General features: G+C 57.5%; 1 protein-coding gene across 2 annotated transcripts in view; it reads left to right on the top strand.

The window, feature by feature from the left end:
- Positions 1–19,899, top strand: part of SARDH (sarcosine dehydrogenase) — a 62,910-nt gene that overhangs the window by 24,684 nt on the left and 18,327 nt on the right. For both annotated transcript variants that reach the window (XM_082655857.1, XM_082655858.1), the window contains exons 12-17: positions 2,174–2,257; positions 4,104–4,217; positions 9,517–9,655; positions 11,294–11,407; positions 15,802–15,949; positions 19,541–19,634. In XM_082655857.1, coding sequence (XP_082511983.1) covers positions 2,174–2,257; positions 4,104–4,217; positions 9,517–9,655; positions 11,294–11,407; positions 15,802–15,949; positions 19,541–19,634 — 693 coding nt within the window. The remainder of the gene's footprint in view (positions 1–2,173; positions 2,258–4,103; positions 4,218–9,516; positions 9,656–11,293; positions 11,408–15,801; positions 15,950–19,540; positions 19,635–19,899) is intronic.

Raw genomic sequence — 19,899 nt, 5'->3', positions numbered from 1 at the left:
CAACGCAGGTGCCTTCCCTGTGCTCCCATTACCCCCCCCAACCCCAAGTCCATCTCCATCCCCCCTTCCTTGCCCCCACGTCTACGAGGACCCTGGCAACGGGGGCTGGGCCCTAGTCACTCTGAGCGCAGAGCCTGACTCTGAGTAGGTGCTCAGGGAATGTTTGTTGACTGGATGGCTGGGGCGGGAGGCAGGTGGGCAGGGCGCAGTGAGCAGGTAACATTTAAGCAGAAGAAGCCTCCTTCATCTGGGGCTCCAGCGCCTGGACCCCAGAGGGAGCTGGTGCCCGCGGCACCTCCCCAGGACAGAGACATCCTTGGCTCCCGGGCTGCCCTGTCCTCCAGCCTGGCCTAGAGGGCCAGCTGGGAATCTTGGGCCCCACGTGGGCTCGGGTTCCCCCAGCCTGTCCCCGGGCCTGCACCGTCCCCGCAGCGCAGCAGTCTCCCAAGGAGCGCGGGGCTTGCTCGATGACTCTCGGGTGGAGGATGGGCTCAGGCACGTTGCTCACATGTGCACAGTTCTGCCCGGAGGGGGCTTGGCGGGTGCAGCAGCCCTGCCCCCGGGGAGGAATCTGCCTTCACCCACACTTCACTTCCTCGTCAGCACCCTCTTGGTGACACTTCCCAGCCGTTGACGGTTGGCGTGTGTTTTGTTAAACAGAGGAGCCTGCTCTCCATTTTCCCTCCCAGGAAGGGTGATGCGTCTCTGGTGGAGGTGTCCCCACGCTCACTGGAGGGGAGTGGGTTTTGTGTCCTTGGTTGCCACCCCCTTGGACGTCCAGGGAGGAAGCATCCGGGGGTCACCAGTTGGCATGTGACCTGGAGCGCCCTCCTCCTCGAGGTGGTGGCCCACGGGGAGGGGGAGACTCAGGCCGTCTTGGCCTCTGGCGCCCATCGGTCCTGGCACTTGAACGCCCGGCCACGCTCAGCTTCCGAAGCCCACTCCTCCTGGGCGCTGGGCTGGGTTGGCCCCAGGCACAGGGCCCTTCCAAACCTTAGAGCGGAGATTCTTTTTCCCCCCCAGGCTAAATTTATTTTCAAAGAAATCTGCCACCACGTTACTTTACTGTGTCTGCTGTAATTGCTTATTCTGGTGAAGTGCACACAGCACACAGCTTGCCATTTGAACCACTCTAAAGTGTACAACGCAGGGGGTTAAGTACAGTCACGGAGCTGTGTAACCATCACCGCTATCCAGTTCCAGACTGTTTTTGTCACTGCGAGAGGAAACCTCGTACCCATTAAGCAACAACTCCCCATGTCGCCCCCACCCCCCAGCCTAGAAAAGCTACCGATCTATACCTCCTGTCTCTCTGGATGTGCCTGTTCTGGTCTTTTCGCACAAATGGGATCGTGCCCCGTGTGGCCCTTGGCGGCCGGGCTGCTTTTCCTTACTTGCCTCTGAGGTTGGTCTACAATACACCAGGTGTCAGAATGTCCTTCCTTTGTCAGGCTCAATAACATCGCATCGTATGGGTGGACCACACTGGCCATCCATTCGTCCGTTGATGGGCGCCTGGGCTGTCCCCACCTCTGGGTGGCTGTGAACGCAGGTGTGCACGGGCTTGTTTGCGTCCCTGGTGTCATTTCTCCTGGGTGTACGCTGAGCTGTGGCATCGCTGGGTCACTGGGTGTCCCAGACCGCTCGGGCTGCCGTAACAGACACCCCAGGCTGGGGGGCTCGAATTCATCTCTCACAGTCCTGGAGGCTGGGCGGTCAGGATCCAGGTGTCCGCTGACCGGTTCCTGGTGAGGGCGGCCGCCTTCCCGCTGTGTCTGCTCCTGGCAGAGGGACAGCCCTGGTGGCTTCTCCTCTCCTCATAAGGCTTCGGACCCCACCCTTAGGGCCTCATTTCACCCTAATTCCTTCCTCACAGGCCCCGTCTCCAAATACAGTCACACTGGGGGTTAGGGCTTCAGCATAGGAATTTGGGGGTGCTGTTCGGTCCATAAGAGAAGGTAATTCTGCAGATGGGGGATTCTTGAGGCGGGCAGTGTGGGTGCTGGGAGGGCCGCACAGTTGGAGTCAGAGCCTGGGCTTGGGTCCTGGTTCCGAGTACTGGGACCTCTTTGCCCACTGCCTGCTGCGGTGCCGGGTGGTGGATTCTCCCCTCCCTGCCCTCCTCTGCGCGTCTGGCCAGGCCTGAGTGGGCCTCTTCTCCCTCCACAACCAGGAACTCCTCGCACGAGGCTGCGTGTTCCAGGAGCGGCACGGCTGGGAGAGGCCGGGATGGTTCAGTCCCCACGGTGCGGCTCCGGTGAGTGGCTCCCCGGCACCCAGCGGCCATGCCCCCAGCCCGGCCTGCGCCCGGCCCCTGCCCACCGTCCCGCCTACGTCCTCCCCACCGGAGGTGGCTGTGTGTCTCCCTGTCCTTAGTGCCGTGGGGCGGGTGCGTCACCTGGCCTTTGGAGAAGCCGAGCCCCGGCCGGGCCACCTGAGGTCGTGGGATGTCCCCACAGGCACCCCTCACCGCCCACGGTGCCCGGCCTTCCACGGCCCAAATGGGCCAGGGGCCAGGAGAGCTGGTGTTCCACAGAGGGGAGGCTGCACACGAGGCTCCCAGGTTTACGGGAGGAATCAGAGCGTCTTCTCGTAATTTGGTTCATATATCTTTGGCAACGGCAACTGTGAATGTTAGTAGGAGGATTTAGCCAAAATTATGCATTCTGTGTGTTAGCTCGTAAGTTGGTACTTCACAGCGTCCTGGCCTCTGGGTGCCCTCCTGGGGGCTGCCCAGCCCCCACCCAGTGCCTCTCAGGGACCTGGGTCCTCAGAGAAGAGTCAAAACCGTCCTGCTTGTGAGCCCCTCGGCCTGGGGTCTCTGGAGCAGGTGATGTGATCTGAGGGGGATAGTATTTGATCCAGATTTGCACAAATTAAAACCCCTTTCCCGTTGCTATGTTTCACCAGTGCCCTTCCAGTGCGGCCCGTCTCCCATCTCCGTAGCAGCTATGTGCCAAGGCACGTTCCAGGGCATGTTAGGTGAGGTGGATGGAGCCAGAGTTCCTGATGGCTTCTGCCTCTGCTTCTCTGGGGTCAGCAGAGAGGAGGGGCCTAGGGAGACCTCTCCTTGAGCAGGTCTCTGCAGAGCCCACTGCAGCCAGCCTGGTCCGCCCTGGAAACCCCTCTCCCCGGAATCCGCGGGCAAGGCGATGAGACCAGAGCAGGAATCGGTGACATACCCCTGGTCCCGAGATGGGCAGGCTGTGCAGTCCCCACCCGGGAGCCATCCTGGGAGTCCAGGGCACTGGGTGACGAGACGTCCCCAAACCCCTGACCCCTGGCCAGGCTACGGCGGGCTGGGATGTTAGGAGGGAGGGCTGGGGGAGGAGGAGGGGCCCCATCCGCAGGAACAGGACCAGGTGCGGGTGCTGGGTCCTGGGCCTCCCTGAGAGCGGCTGACCGAGTGCAGGAGAAGCCAAGGCAAGTGGTGGCTGAGGGGCCAGCCTCTGGGGCCCATGCCGGGCGCTCAGGACTCACCTGTGACCTGAGGCAAGTTCCAGTCTCTCGGCGCCTCGGTTTCCTCATCTGTAGAGAGGGTCTCCCTTCCCGGAAGCGCGAGGCCCTTTGCGCAGGGCTTGGCCCCGAGCAGGACCTGGTCCCGGATCACCATGGCAACAGCACCTGGAGCCACCGCTGCGGCCACCCCAGCCCCGACTCCCCCTCCCTCTCCTTCCGCAGGCTGATCCCTGGGCCTTATCCCAGCGCCTTGGCGCTGAGTCGGAAGCCCTGGCGTGGCCCCCGAGGTCCCAGTCAACCCGCCTGTTTCCCGTTCAGCCCCGTCCCTCGCCGCCCTCCCTACCCGAGCACACCCCGTTCCTTCTCCACCCTCCGGGGCCCCAGCGCTCCCACCGCCATGGAGATTGTGGTGTCGCCTGTGCAACGTGGAGGGCATGCCTGAGCCCCGCCTCCACCCCGGCCTCGCCCACAGCGCGTTGCCCCTCGAGAGCGGGGCTCGGAGAGGGCAGGACCAGCTCTGCCCTGTGGACCTTTGTTTCCGCAGGACCCGGCTCAGGGCTGGCCAGGCCGCGGGCACCGGGCCACGCTGTGCGTGGAGGGGGGAGGAGGGGGCGGGACCGGTGACGACCCCTCTTCTGCCCCAGGTGCTCCCTTACGACTACTACGGGGCCTACAGGCAGCGGGCGCACGAGGACTACCTCTACGGCAGGCTGCTGGGCCAGGAGTACACCTTCGACTTCCCGCCCCACCACGACGTGGTAGGACGCCCCATCCCTGGTGGGACAGAAAGGCGGGCGTCCCCGTGGGCTGGCCCTCTCTGCCGGCTATCCCCACCCCCGTTTTTGGCCGACTCAGTTTCGTGGAGGAATCGGTGATGTTCTCTGCCCTCCCCTCCCGTCTGTACCAAGACTTTGGCAGCGGTGAGGTCTGCTCAAGGAGTGGGGCTGGAGCCAGGCCTGGGTCTGGCTGTGTGGCCTCGGGCCAGGGCTTCACCTCTCTGAGCCTCTCGGAGCTGCTCCGATTCTCAGGTCGCTCCTGGCGGCTCCTGGCCCCTTCCTTCCCTTCCCGACTCCTCATTTCTGTTGGGGTTGAGGTGAGTCCCTCTGAGTCTGCGTCACACAGGGAAGTTCTCACAGGCAGCTTCTGCAGAAGAGACTATGCCAGCTTCCCCTCCGAGCCGCCCAGCTGTTTTGTTACCCAGCAGAACGTGCTGTGTCCCCGTGCACGTGGCCGACTGGGGAGGGAGCGAAGTCCCTTCGGTATCTGTTTGAGAGGGGGCCAAGGCCTCAGCCTGGGGGTCCCCAGGGATGGGTGGCCTGGGAAGCTTCCTGGGCGTGGGACCCCTGCAGTCACGTGGGGCCCCCTGCTTAGAAGCAAAGCTCTGCTGTTGCTGCCTGGAAACTCTTAATACATTCTGAACAGGCCCGCATCTTTATCGTGACTAGTTCTGCACCCGGTCCTGAAGGGGAGGAAGCAGGCTTTCCTCCGAAGTTTGCTCTAGTAAAGGCATTGGAGGAGGCGGCTTCTGAAATGGAAGGGGAGGCATGTGCGTCTGAAAGCCCAGGAGTCCCTGGGGGCTGCCTCTCCGGGGAGCAAACGGGGACCCGTCTGGCACCTCCGCACGGTGGCTTCCAAGGCCTGCGGGATGTTCAGGCCCTTGAGGATGTGGGCGCTGGGAGGGAATGCCAACTTGGCTTCACGGCTGCATCCCACCCGCGCAAAGGCACCTCGACAGTCCCAGAGCATGAAACAGGCACTTGTGCTCAGCCTTGGCAACTTCCCCAGCCTGGCTAGACGAGAGTCAGCCCGGGAAGCTGTTCTGGGCTTTGATCTGCAGCCCCAGCAGTGTAAGCGAAGGTACCACATGGCTGATGGGTGAAGGGAGCTCCATAAAGAGTAGTGGTGCCTGGAGCTGTGCAGGAGCTGTGCAGACCCCATGGGGTGCCGTGTAACAACCAGCTGTCCCAGGGGGAAGCCTGATCCCCGGCGCTGGCCAGTTTCCCCTGTATAAATGCCCTCACCGTCCGCTCCCTCCCACCCACCCACGTGGCATCACTGAACGCAGAGCGGGGAGAGATGCGCACAGTGGCTTCTCGGGGTCGGGGCACTACTAGACAGACCCAGGTGATGAACAGCTCATCGTTTCCACCTGTGTAAACTTGAGTGGCCCACGTACTGCCCCTGGGCCTCAGAGGGCACCTGGCCGTGAGGCTGCTAATCACAGTTGCTCCCAGGCAGCAGTGTCTGTACCACACGGGGCGGGAGGAGATGGCGTGGGCCCCTCACACACCCTAAATGCTCCCTAAGTGGCAGCTTTCCTGTTATAATTTTTTTTTTTTTCCCGTAAAAGCAGTGGGATTGGCACATCTGCTCAGCGATGGGGTGAGGGGTTTAGGGCAAAGATGGACTGACATTGCAAGGGAAGACCAAGCAGAAGAAACAGATGGACAGCAGAAAACCTTGAGACTGGAGCCAAGCGTTTGCGTACCGTATGGAGGGAAATAATGAGAGATGTCGCCTTGTTTTTTTTTGTTTTTTTTTTAAAAAAAAACAGCTTTATTGAGATATATTCACATACCATACCACCCAACCACTTAAAGTGTACAATGCTTTTAGTATTTTCAGAGGGTTCTGCAACCATCACTGCAATCTAATTTTAGAACCTTTTTATCTCCCCCCCAGGGAAACCCTATCCCCATTAGCCCATTTTCTCACCGCATCCCCACCTTCTGGCAGCCACTAATCTACTTCCTGTCTGCGTAGCTTTACCTCATCTGGACGTTTCACGTAATGGACTCGTACAATGGTCTTTTGTGACTGGCATAATGTCTTCAAGGACCATCCATGTTTTAGGAAGTCGTCAGTACTTCATGACTTCTTATTCTGAACAATATTCCATTACATGGATACACTCTTTTTTCTTTATCCATTCATCTGTTGATGGACATTTGCGTGGTTCGACTTTCGGGCTATTATGAATAATGCTGCTCTGAAAATGTGTGTGCAAGTTTTTAGACAGATGTTTTCATTTCTCACGGGTAAATATCTGGGAGTGGGATTGCCGGGCCATGTGGTAGCTCCACGTTTCGTGTTTTGAAGATCTGCGAAGGCTTTTCCAAAGTGGCTGCACCGTTTCACACCTCCGCCCGCGGCGGACGAGGTTCTCGGTTCTCCATCCTCGTGAGCACGTGTAGTTCTCTTTTTGACGCTAGCCATCCGGGTGGGTGTGAAGTGGTATCTCAAAGATCTGAGTTGCATTTCCCTAATGACTGCTGGTGCGGAACATCTTTTCATGTGCAGATTTAGCCATTTGTATATCTTCTTGGGAGAAATGTCTATCCAGATATTTTGCTCAGTTTTAAATTGAGCTATTTGTCTTTTTATTGAGTTATAAGAATTCTCCGTACATTCTGGCTACAAGTCCCTCATCAGGCTTATGATTTGTAAACATTTTCTCCCCTTCTGTGGGTTGGCTTTTCACTTTTTTAACGATATCGTTGGCAGCACGAAAGTTCTTAATTTTGATGAAGTACAGCTTATGTAGTTTTTCTTTTGTCCCTTGCGTTTTTAGTGTCATATTTAAGAAGGCGTTTCCTAACCCAGGTCACAACGAGTTACTCTTCCGTTTTCTTCTCAGAATGGTATAGTTTTAGGTCTCGTACTTAGGTCTGTGGTTCATTCTGATGAAGCTTTGTGTGTGGCGTGAGGAAGGGGTCCAACGTCGCACTTTTGCAGACGGCTATTCGGGTGTTCCGGCACCATTTGTTGGAGATTATTCTTTTCCCGATCGAATTGCCGTGGCATCCTTGTGAAAACTCAGCTGACCATAAACGTCAGGGTTTATTTCTGGGCTCTCAGTTCTATTCCATTGATCCGTATTTCTATTATTTCTGGACTCTCAGTTCTAGTCCATTGATCCGTATTTCTATCCTTAGGCTATACCACGCCGTCTTGAGTACATTCGCTTTGTAGTAAGTTTCGAAATGAGGAAGTGTGAATCCTCTAGCTTTGTTCTCCTTTTTCAAGACTGTTTTGAATATTCTGGGTGCCTTGCATTTCTGTGTGAATGTTAGAATCCGTTTGTCAGCTTCCGCCAAGAAGCCAGCCGAGATTTCGGTAGACTCTGTCTAATCGGTAGATTGATTTGGGGGGTACAGTCATCTTAGCAATAGTGAGTCTTCATTTCGTAAACATGAGAGGGCTTTCCATTTATTTAGGTCTTTAATTTCTTTCAAAGATATTTTCTAGTTTTTAAGTACAAGTTTGCGCTTCTTTTGTTAAATTTATGTGTAAGCATTTAAAAATTCTTTTTGATGATGTAAATAGAATTATTTTCTTAATTTCATCGATGGTTCATGGCTAGCATATAGAAATACAAAAATTTTTTATTTGTTGTATATTGACCCTATATCCTGCAGCCTTCTTGAACTATTTTATTAGGTATAATAGTTTTTCAATGGGTTCCTTAGGATTTTCTGATGTAAGATCACATCAGCTGCAAATAGACATGGTTTTACTTCCCCTTTTCCAGTCTGGATGCCTTTTATTTTTTCTTGCCTAATTGCTCTGGCCGGGACCTCCAGTACAGTGTTGAGTAGAAGTAGCAGAGTGGACAGCCCTGTCTTGTTCCTGATCTTAGCGTGGGACATTTAGTCTCTCGCCATTAAGTATGTCAGCTGTGGGATTTTGTTCATGCCCTTTATCAGGTTGAGGAATTTCCCTTTTAGCCCTAGTTTACTTGGAGTTTTTATCATGAACAAGTGTTGGATTTTGTCAGATACCTTTTCTGCATCTATTGAGATGATCATTTGGTTTTTGTTCTTTATCCCGTGACGATGGTACATTACGTCGACTGATTTTGGGGTGGTAAAGCAGCCTCCCATTCCTGGGATAATCCCACTTGACCGTGGTGTGTAATCCTTTTTATATGTTGTTGGATTTAGCTTTTGCTCGTATTTTGTTGAGGTTTTTGTATCTGTATTCATGAAGGATTTTGCTCTGTAGTTTTCTTATGAGGTCTTTGGTTTTGGCATCAGGGGTAGTGCTGGCCTCTTGGGAAGAGTTTGTGAAGAATTGGTGTTAATTCTTTTCTGAATGTTTGGTAAAATACACTAGTAAAGCCATCTGGACCTGGGCTTTTCTTTGTGGGGAGTTTTAAATGACTAATTCAGTCTCTTTTTTATTATAGATGGATTCAGACTATTACCCCTTCAGTCGGCTTCAGTAATTTGTGTCTCGCTAGGAATTTCATTTCATGTCTAATTTGTTGGTGGACAGCTGTTGACAGTACTCCTTAAAATCCTTTGCTATAAATTGGTTAGTGATACCCCTCTTTCATTCCTGATTTCAGTACTTCGAGTCTTCCCTGTTTTTTCTTGGTCAGTCTAGCTAGTGATTTGCCAATTTTGTTGATCTTTTCAAAGAAACAATTTTCAATTTTGCTGATTTTCTCTGTTTTTCAAGATTTCATTTATTTCCTTTCTAATCTCTAGTATGTCTTTCCTTCTGCCTGCCTTGCCTTCTGCCTACTTTGGGCTTAATTTGCTCTCCTTTTCTAGTTTCTCAAAGTGGAGAAGTTAGGTTACTGACTGGAGAGCTCTTGCAGGTGGAAAACTTCCGTGAGCACAGCACTAGCTTCATCCCATCCGTCTGCATATGTTGTATTTTCATGTTCATTCATCTCCAAGTGTTTTCTAATTCCCTTTCTCTTTGATCCGTTGGTTATCTAGGACTGCGTTGTCTAACTTCACTTATTTGTGAATTTCCCAATTTTTCTTCCACTACTGATTTCTAATTTGATTCCACTGTGGTCAAAGAACATATTTCGTATGATTTTAACCCGTTTGAATTTATCGTCTTGTTTTATGGCTTCTGGTCTACCCTGGAGAGTGTCTCCTGTGCTTGAAAAGGATGGTCACCGTGTGTTCCTAGCTGGAGGGGGGGAAGGCAGGAGGGGCTCTCGGAGCAGGACGGCAGCCAAGGGCCCAGGGCCCCAGGGTCTGGGGGAGGAGTCAGGTCCCGGAGCCCACACAGCACCCCACCTCTGGAACTTTTCAGATCAGGAAGGAGTGTCTGGCCTGCAGAGGGGCCGCTGCCGTGTTTGACATGTCCTACTTCGGGAAGTTCTACCTGGTGGGCCTGGACGCGAGGAAGGCCGCCGACTGGCTCTTCTCGGCCGATGTCAGCCGGGCCCCAGGTACGGAGCCCAGGTGGGCCACGCTTTCCCACTTCAGTGCAGCCCCGGGCACTGAGACGAGACAGCGAGCTGACCCTGTCCTCTCTGGGCTCATCTGGCTCATGGCTTGCCCCGGGGCCTGGCCCTGGGTCCCCGTGTCCAGACCCCTCTGCCCTCCTGGCCGAGCCCCGGCCCCAGGCCCCCTCCACCTTCCTCCCTCCCTCTACCCTCTGTCTCCTCCTCCATCCTCCACCCCCCCCCCGCCCCCGCCCCCGCTTTTACTTTGTTCCAGACAGGATTCCAGGCAGCAAGTCCTCAGAACAGTCTCCCGGGGCTGCGGAACCTGTCCACTTCCCCCCCTAGGAATGCTCTCCCCAAGTAGGGTTTCTAGAATTAAACAAAAACACAGGGCGTTCAGTGCCATTTGAATTCTAAATAAAGGATGAATAACTTCTCAGTGTAAGTATGTCCCATGCAGTGTTTGGGATGCGCCTCTCCTTTTTTATCACGCATCCCCGTCCACCCGACCCCAAACTCACCCAGCCCCATCGCTATTAGTTTCCTAGAGCTGCTGTAACAAAGTACCGCAAACTGAGTGGCTTTAAACAACCTAAATGTGTTGTCTTACGAGCCTGGGGCTGGAAGTTCAGACTCAGGGCCGTGATCCCAAGAACGTAGAATCCCTCCTTTTTGCCCCTCCTGGCTTCTGGCCGTGGCCACCGTCCATGCCTTTCAACCACGTTGCTCCAATCTCTGCCTCTGAGTCACACGGCCTTCTCCCTGCGTTTTCTTCTTCTTTTAAGGGCACCAATTACGTTGGATTAGGGCCCCACCCTGATGGCCTCTGATCACCCTAGCATGATCCCATCTGCAAAGACCCTATTTCCAAATAAGGTCCATTCACAGGGACTGGGGGTTAGGACTTCAACATACCATTCTGGGGGACACAGTTCAACCCATTACACCATTTATCCAGCCAACCCACCTGCCCCCCGCCTCACATGTACCTGCTACTCACCTCCCCTTAATCCCCCGCGTCCCATTCATCGTGCCAACACCCTTCTACCCACCCACCCGTCCCCTCCTTCCATCCTTCCTTCCCCACCCTCTCCCCACCTCCTCATTCTCTCATCCATCCATCCATCTACTCACCTCCCCTTAATCCCCCGCGTCCCATTCATCGTGCCAACACCCTTCTACCCACCCACCCGTCCCCTCCTTCCATCCGTGCTTCCCCCCACCCTCTCCCCACCTCCGCGTTCTCTCATCCATCCATCTACTTCCTTTTGCATACTCATTTGTTCATCAGCCATTCAAGGAGCTTCTGCTGTGCCAGGCATGGTGCTAGGAGCGCCCAATGAATGAAATATAAATCCTGCCCTTAAAGACGTCCCAGCGTGGGGGTGGGGTGGGTGGGAGGGAGGGATTCGAGGCATTTCTAGAAGAAAGAAGCCTCCCTCCTGACCCTTCCTCCTCTGGGCATGGCAGTGCTGGGTGACCTGCCCATCCCTCTCTGGGTCATTCAGTCGTGGTGGCATCACTGAGACGAGGGGCCTTTCAAGGTTGCCCCCCTAGGATATCCGACCAAGGGTTACCCTGAGCTGAGGGGCCGCCCCGCTAAATGGCTCCCACATTCTGGGGTCTTCGTCCTGTCCGCAGGCTCCACGGTGTACACCTGCATGCTGAACCACCGCGGGGGCACCGAGAGCGACCTGACTGTCAGCCGCCTTGCTCCCAGCCCCCAGACCTCCCCGCTGGCCCCTGCCTTTGAAGGTAAGCGATGCCTCGAGGATCCAGCAGTGCCCTCGACGCAGCCCCGCTCGGTGAGGTGGCCGCCGACGCAGGACGCACTGGGAGGGGCTGTCGAGGCTGCTCTGGAGTCACGCGTGTGCCCGCCCCAGTCAGGGCCTGGGAGCTCAGAGGTCTCGCTTCAGGCTGAATGTGGCCTTTGTTCAGGCAACGATGCTGGGCTTCCAGCGCTCAGTGATTATGCCTTTGAACCTGCCCGTCCCGCGGGGTTTCGGAGTGGCCACAGCGTGCGCGTGCTCAGCTCACTTGCCCGGAAGAGAGCCGAGGATAAGGCCACGCCTCCCTCGTGGAGAAGTTAGCGCCTTTCTGACACCGGCATCTATGCTGAATTGGCTGTCTCCGTTCCCATGTAACTCTCAGTCTCAGACTGGGGCAGGTCCTTAGAAGATATCCAGCTCTGTACCCAAGCTGACACCCACACTGCCCTCTGCAGGCCTTCTGCTTCTACTTGCATGCCTCTTGTGACGGGGAGCTCATTACTCGTACCCCTTGTTTGCACAGGTCTGACTACGCTGAGCCAGATCTGCCCCCATCAGTTCACCTCCCCGACCCACCCCTTGGTTCACATGGGAGCAGTCGAATCTCTAGTGCTGCAAGCCTGTCTCTGTCAGGGCAGAATAGCAATGGCTAAGCTTCACAGAGCGTGGGAAGCATCCCCTCTCTCCAAGAAGGGGCCCCCTTGCCACCCCTGGGACACTGGATTGCAGGGAAGAAAGGATTCAACTGTGCTGCTCTCCGTGCGGCTGCACTGTACCGTCGGGGGAAGGGTCACTGTCAGCCCGTTCAGGAAACCTGGCGGCCCCAGCTCCCGGCCTGGCTCAGTGCTGCTGGCCATTCAGTTGCGTGGGACTCAGTCACGGGGGACGGGGGCAAGGTCTGGCCTGGGCACTGGGAGAGGGAGGTGCAGGAAAAGCCCGATAGAACACTGGGTGGGATTGTGAGGGCGTGGGAAAGAGCGAGGATTATGGGAGGCCATGGGAAGCAGGTGAGCCAGGATGAGGAAGGTTTCCTGGAGGAGGTGATGTCTGGCCTGAGCCTCGAAGGATGGATAGGAGCCACCTGATAGAAAGGTGTGGAGGAAAGAACGCGGGAGGTGCCTGTGAGGAGCTGGGCAGAGAGGGGCATTTTGACAAGGACCGCTGGAAACTTTGTGTGGCCTTCACCCCCCAGGAGAGGGGAGGCCCGGTCCAGCCACAGCTGCCATCCTTAGACAGCGAGTCTAGCTGGGGAGACAGAACAGAGGGACCCCAGTGAGTGTGCAGGTCCCTGAAATCCTGGCTCTGCCACTGCCTGGCTCGGGGCCCGCCTCTCTGAGCCTCAGTTTCCCCATCTGTGAAGTGGAGACAAATGACCCTCCTCCCTGAGCTGCTGCAGGGAGTTGAGCAAGAGTCTGGGGTGCCAGGAGGGCTGGGGAGCAGCCTCCCTGAGCTTGTTTCCCCACCTGGAAACTAGTCCCCGTCACAGGGGGGAGTTGTCACCAGGGCTCTGTACGCTGAGCCACGGCCCAAGGGGGCAGCTTCTTGTGCCCTTCCCGATGAGTCTGGTGGATTCCTGGCCCTGGAGGAGAACTCGCCTGCCAGGGCGGGAAGAGCAGGCTCTGAGAGGAGGGGAAGGGGAGGTGTTAATGGACCCTGGAGATGTTTCTCCTGGACGCTGGGGGCGTCTGCCTCAAGTTAAACGGCCGCCTGGTGGGGAGGTTTGCACTTGGTGGGTTCTTGACCTGCCAGGGCGTGTGCAGATGACAAGCAAGTCACAGTGGTCTGTGGAGCGTGCTAAAGGTCCCGGCTTCACCGCTAAGCACAGAAAACCCACATACGGACCTTGTATTTTCAGCCTTAAAAAAGCGGTACTGTTCCTGCTGTGAACATGCATGTCCAGTCAGTGCGCGTGTTTATACCTGTTAGGTCAGATCACCGTTAAGACAAGAGGATGTGCGTTTCACGTGTGATCAAGGTTGTGTATAAAGCAGCTGTCCATCTTAAATGTGATTTTGAACAGTATTTTACATCACAAAGGGAGTACATACCTGTAGGAAACATTTGGACAATTCTGAAAAGTACAAAATAAAGTCCACAGCTCCCGGCCCGAGCCAGAGCCCTGGAGCCTGCCCTCTGACCGCCCTCCCTGCCATGTCCGCCGTGTGGGCTGGACATGGACCTGGGCACTTCGCTATGTTTTTCATGAGAGACAGCTGCCCAGAGGAGGCCAGGCCCAGCAGCCGCTGTCTGTCTGGAACCAGGTGGCTTCAGTTAACGCTCGGGTCCCCCTGGGAGGGGCCTCGGCATGGCTGCAGACGGGCGGGGCCCCGCGGGGCCCACGGAGCGTGCTCCGGGCGCTGGGGTAGAGGATGCCGCTGGAGACTCGATCCTCAGAGGTGTTCTCAATCCAGCGTCCCGAGAGCCCCCAGCCCAGGTAGCAGGGGATCCTTGGGGATCAGCTCGTTTGTTTGGCCTTTGAGTTGGGTCTGGATGGACAGCCAGGACTGAGGGCGCAGACGGGCACACAGAACGTGGGGTGACGAGGTCAGGGATGTTCCAGAGGTCACCTGGACGGGGCGGGAGGACGACCAGGGCTCTGGCTGGGGTCTCCACGTGGGGGACTGATGGCAAAGCCAGGGGCTCTTCTGCTCTCCCCCCGGCTGCTGCTGGTGGAACCCTGGCTTGGAGGGGGCAAAGGGTTCCCAGCTTCACGCTTCCAGGTGTGGTGGCCTGACCGGTCCCAGCTTCAGGACCTTCCATCAGAGCCCAGCCAGCGAGTGCTTCTGGGGAGGGAGCAGAGGTCCCAGGCCCCCCACCCCATCCCCTGTCCCCGTCTGGGCTCTGCTACGAGCTTCACGCTCCCCTGCTGGAGAAGCAAAGTGGGGCGTGTCTCTTTTTCAATTATAGTAGGTGCCCGCACCTATGATCACAATGACATGCTGTTCCACTGCTGTGGAAGCCTCGGGGAGTGGGGGCCAGTGTGCAGAAGGGCGTCTAGGCAGGATTCTCCAGACTCCGTAGCCTCCCCGAGAGCTGCTGCCCCCCTCCCATGCCAGCTGTGCCCAGAGTGGGCTGGGGGCTGGTGCCAGGCCGGCCCCCGGCGGGGCCCAGAGTGAATGGCGCGGAAAGCTGAGAGAAGCAGCCCTTGGGCAGGACCGGACCCCCGGGGAGGGAGATGAGTGTCCCAGTGCGTAACCATCCCGGTTCCTGGTTCCTGAGCCCCAAGCTGGGCTCCTGGTGCCGCCATAGCTCCTTCAATCACCCCAGCAGCCTTGTGGTGGGGGGTGGGGTTCTGGCCTCATTCCCATTGTACAGATGCAGAAACTGAGGCTGGAAGTCAGGGATTGACTGGGTACCATCACTCTGAGATGGGGGGAGCCCTGCTGGAAGGAAGGAAGGAAGAGAGGGAATGGGATGGGGAGAAGGGCGCATAGAAAATGCAGAGGAACGAAGCCTCTTCCAGGCCTGCCACCTCCACCAGGTCACGGGGGGAGTAGTCAGTGAGAGCCTGCCCGCCCAGGGCACACACAGTGGCTGAATCTCACAGCATCCCCGCGGGTGAGGTGCATTCACCCCAAATTGCAGGTGACATTTTGGAGGCTCAGGCAGGCTGCATGAGGGGTCCAGGGCCACACAGCTGTCTGAGGTCACAGCCCCCCGGGGCAGTGGCTCTCCCAGGACACTGGGCCAAGGTGAGCTCCCCTCCGCTCAGCAGTACCCGGGTGGCAGCACGGCCCAGTGGATGCTCCACAGGCCGTGGACTCAGAGCTGGACAGAGGCCAGTCTTCTCACACCGTGTGACCTCTCTGAACCTCAGTCTCCTTTTCCCGAGGGTGGTGACGAGTGTCAGTCCCCTCTGAAGGATCAACGGTGTGTTGCCTGTAACGCCCCGGCTCGACACCAGCCCCCATAAGGCCATGGCAGGGATCCTAGAGACCGGGGGCCATGGGAATATGAAGAGAAACGGGAGCTGGTCAGGACGTTGAGGCTCAGAGAAGGAAAGAGGCTTGTCCAAGCTCGCCCAGCACTGGCAGCTGAGGTGGGACTCGGTCTCCCCACGGCGTGATGGCACTGGGAGCTCTTACGCTTTCTTGGACCACAAACCCTTTGAGAAGTGGGAGAAAGCCTCAGACTCCCCCAGAAAATGCTCCCTTGACGCGCGCAGCCTCAGGCGGTCCCGCACCCAGCCCCTCCTCCCCACGTTTCGTCCTGCGGGTGATGAGAACCCAGGGTCCCTTCGGAGTGTCCCCATCACTTGGGCCTCTGTCGTTCACTTTCAAGGAAAGAGTGTTTGTTTTCTCCACGAGGCCTCGGGCCATCCCCTCTGCCCCACCTCCTCCGTCCCACAGTCCTGCGCTGAGTCCCGTGCTTCTCCTCCAGGGGACGGCTACTACCTGGCCGTGGGCGGGGCTGTGGCCCAGCACAACTGGTCCCACATCACCACGGTGCTGCAGGACCGGAGGTTCCGGTGCCAGCTTGTCGACAGCTCCGAGGACCTGGGCCTGATCAGCGTCCAGGGCCCAGCCAGGTGAGGAGAGGGCGGGGAGCCAGGCACCGGGGTGCCCCTGGGCCCTGAGCCCTCAGCCCTCTATCTGGGGCCCGGGGCAGAACGACTTACTGCTTCAGAATGGGACATTGTGGTCAGTAAGCTCGACGTGCCAGCGACCTCAGAGAGGCCACACCAGAAGGATGCTTTTCGAAGGACTAGAATACAGAAAAGCCCTTAATAAAGGACTCAGACTGAACCTCACTGTGAATCAGTACGTGAGGATTCAGTGGTCACGGAAGGGCCAGCGAGGGTGTCTCTGGACAGCTGATACAGACTAAGAATCATGTACGCCATCTCTAGGTGGGCAGAGCCAGCCTGGGGTTCCACGTGCTACCTGGGCTCAGAATAACGCTCTACACCGAGAGGTGGCCTGCTGCTCCCTAAACGCCCCCAGTGACTAGGTCTACAGACGATCATTCACTCCTTAATCCATTCTGTGAGCGTTTACTGAGCTGTGTTCCCACCCAGGAGGAATCAGCTCCTGGAAAGCCCTCGGATTCTAGCTTGTGCGTGGAGCCACACGACGGTCTTAGGCAAAGGGGCACCTGAGCAGCTGTGCACGTTGGAAAGATCTCTCTGGCTGCGCTTTGGAGAGGGGACGGGGGGATAGGGGATAAGAGGGGAAGCACAGCGTGTTAACATTGACCAGCCAGGGGGCTGGATGTGCCAACATCTCCTCCAATCCTGATCACAGCCCTTGGAGGTGGTTAGAAGTATTTTTATTCTTATTGGTGAAGAAGAGAGGACGGTGCACCTCCAGCCAGGTTATCCCAAAGCTGACGCTTAGATGCAGCATGGCCGTGTCCACGGGACATCCTTGTCAGCCGGGGTCATGCCAGGATCCCCAGACAGTGCACGCAGGTCCCGCCACGGGGTCCATTTTCCCTGGTTCTTTGGAGCTGACCAAGCCTGCAGCACCCCCGCTGGGTCCTGGGCTGGCAGCCCTCCCCTCCCGGGCGGAGTGTAGCTGGCTCTGAGCGTGCATCGTCTCGCACAGAGGCACACGGCACACGCATGGTACGTGCTCTCCGAATCACGGCTGGTTGTGTACCTTAACCATCAAGTGCTGGACTTCAGGCTTCTCATGAAAACCAATATTTATTAGGGGGCCCTTGGAGGGGACACTGCGGGAAATGAGGGGTCAAGGCTTGGAGCTCTCTGAAGGGACAGTGTTTCAGGCAGAGGAGGCAGCAGGTGCAAAGGCCCTGTGGCAGGAGGAAAAGCGGTGAGGCCAGGGCCATAGGAGACAGGCTCAGAGGGCAATGGAGGCGAGAGCCTACAGGTGCAGAGGCTACTCCTCCAGGAGAGAGAACTGAGCAGAAGAAGGGCTTTAACGGGGTCTCTGATTCTGGGCCAGGGAGTAGGAGGCCGGCAGGTGTGAGGAGCCTCAGGGGCCAGGTGAAGCAGGGATTCTGAGCGGAGAGTGATGAGCCGTGTCCAGGTGGTCGATGGGTCCAGTATGTGGGGTTCCTCTCCCCACACACTGACCTCCGCATCTCTGGGCTGAACGGGGGTGGGCGTCCTGGCCTCCTGAGCTCGAGGCCATCCTCGGAAGCCTCAGCTTCATCTGCACTGCGACCTTGGCCAGGGACTGGGCCATTTTTGGTTTGGTGGTGGAGGTGAGCGGGCAGGGGAGGGAGGGGGTACCAGACAGACAGATCGAGGTGTGGCCCCGGGAGGACAGACCAGCCTCTTCCAGCCTCATTAGAAGCTGCTCAAGGAGGGTGGCAAGTGACAGCTGCCAGGGCAGGAAGACAAGCTCTCCTCCTCCTGGTAACTTCTCAGCTTTCTCCCCCAAATTGTCCTCGCTCTTTCAAAAATAACCCAAAGTTTCTTGTATGAATAATAATGTTACCAGCACCGCTGACAAGGGCTAAACTTTCTGAGCTGTCAGGTGGAAAGCATTCGGCGTGGCACCTGGACCATGGGAGATGCTGTATGACCTGCTGACCGATAGAACTTTCTGGAAACATTCCATAATTGGTGGTCCAGTACAGTAGCCACTAAGCTGTATGCGGCCACTGAGGCCTTGACATGTGGCCGTGAGACAGAATGTTTTACCCTAATTACCTTAAGCTCAAGAGACCACACGTGACTGGGGAGACACGGCGGGGAACAGTGATTACCATCGTAGCTGTTAGTGCCATGGCGCTTGGTGCGTGCTTTCTGGTGGCTGCCCCCTCACAAGGGCCCCGTGAGGTGGCATCGCTGCCCTCCTGGAGCGGACGAGGGGACTGAGGCGAGGCTGGGGTGGGAGTGAGTGAAGGAAGCAGGACCTGAACCTGCTCTCTGACCGGAGCCGGTGCCCTCTTGGGAGAGGCACAGCCTCCTGCACCCCGACCCGTGCTTGGCAGACCTGCCTGCCCAGCTCGGTGCCCGAGCTGGGGCACCCCTGGCACTGCTAAGGCCACGCCGGCCCCGGGTGGCAGCTCCAGCCTCCTTCCTCCTTCCCCTGCTGGGAAGACCAGGGAGCAGCCCTGGCCCCATCCGCCCAGGACCGCGGAGAGGATGGGCTTCTTAAGGACTGGGTGTGGGTTCTCCGGGGGCTGACGCCACGTGGGCGCCGGGGTGTTACATAAGGATCTTGACACACTGCAGCACGCTGGGCACCTCGGGCAGGCGTGGGCGGGCAGCTCCCAGCACCGTGGGGCTGGGGATTCGCCTCAGACGCGTTTCTGGGCACTGGCTGGGACCCCTGCGAGGCAGAAATGGTGGGGCTGTCTCCTGCCAATGGGGAGCTGGCCCTGCAGTGCAAAGCCAGCCCATTTTCAATCAGCCCTATTTACCAGTTGTCCTCTCTGTGCCAGGCATAGGGGCCCTGTTGGCACAGAGCTCCTGGTTCAGTGGGGGCAAGTATCAATACAACCAGTGTGAGAGGTACCCTGGCAGGAGACATATCAGGGCTGTGAGCTCAGACCGGGGGCAATGTGGGGTGGGGGAGGGGGCGGGAACCTGACCCAGACTCAGGGAATCAGGGAGGCCTTCTTGTAGGAGGTGACGGATGCGCCAACCCTGAAGGATAACAAAACTTTAAACTGGGGCCGGGGCACCCGGTGGAAACATGCAGGGGAGCAAGAGTCAACTAAGTCCTGGAGGGAGGCAGGGGGCACGGTGCCCAGGAACTGAAGGTTTCCACGGACACCGAGAGGTCCAGCATGAGAGCCAGACTGCCGGGCCAGCAGGGCAGGGGAGCTAAGGAGGGCGGGCCCTGCCCTCGGGGGCCTGTGGCACGAGGGGCGTTAGCTGGCTAGATAACTGCCCCAGGCCTTGGTTCCCCCATCTGAGAAAGGAGAGCTTGCGAGCGCCCATCTCTGAGTCGTGTCTCTGCCCAGGGCTTGGTTGTTCCTGCTCTGATGAAGGTGCCTTTCTTATCTGACTGGATTTGGGGTGCGTCTCCCTCTTGGTGTGTTTTATTACTAGCATGTTTGTTGGCGGTCTGCCCCGTGAGGACAGGGCCCCGTCCTCCTCACTGCTGTGTCCCCAGTGCGTCTCCAGCCAGGCCACACACCCAGGAGGGCTGGGCAGGTGTTTGTTGACCGACTGACTGACTGACCTTGCTCTCGCTCACAGCCGGGCCATTCTCCAGGAAGTGCTCGATGCAGACCTGAGCAATGAGGCCTTCCCGCTGTTCACTCACAAGCTGGTGAGAGCCGCCGGGCACCTGGTAGGTACCACCTGGCCGCTGTCCCCTGGGCTGTAGGGGGCAGCAGCTGCAAGGGAACAAACCCGGGGCTTGGGAGTCGTGTGCCCTTGGGCACGTCTGTGGACCTCCCTGGACCCTGGTTCCCTACTGTGAAGTGGGGACCACATGTCCTGCCCACAGGCTGTTAGGGCCTCAGACGAGGAACGGGGGTCAAAGTCAGGTATCACCTGTGCCCCCCACCCGGTGTCTGGCGCACGCTGAGGGGCTCAGTCCCAAGCTTCTGCCA

Source organism: Grampus griseus (assembly GCF_964374135.1).
Source record: "Grampus griseus genome assembly, chromosome: 6".
In the NCBI taxonomy this organism is placed as follows: Eukaryota; Metazoa; Chordata; class Mammalia; order Artiodactyla; family Delphinidae; genus Grampus; species Grampus griseus.
The sequence above is the reverse complement of the archived record's forward strand: the minus strand, read 5'-3'. Positions and strand labels throughout refer to the sequence as shown.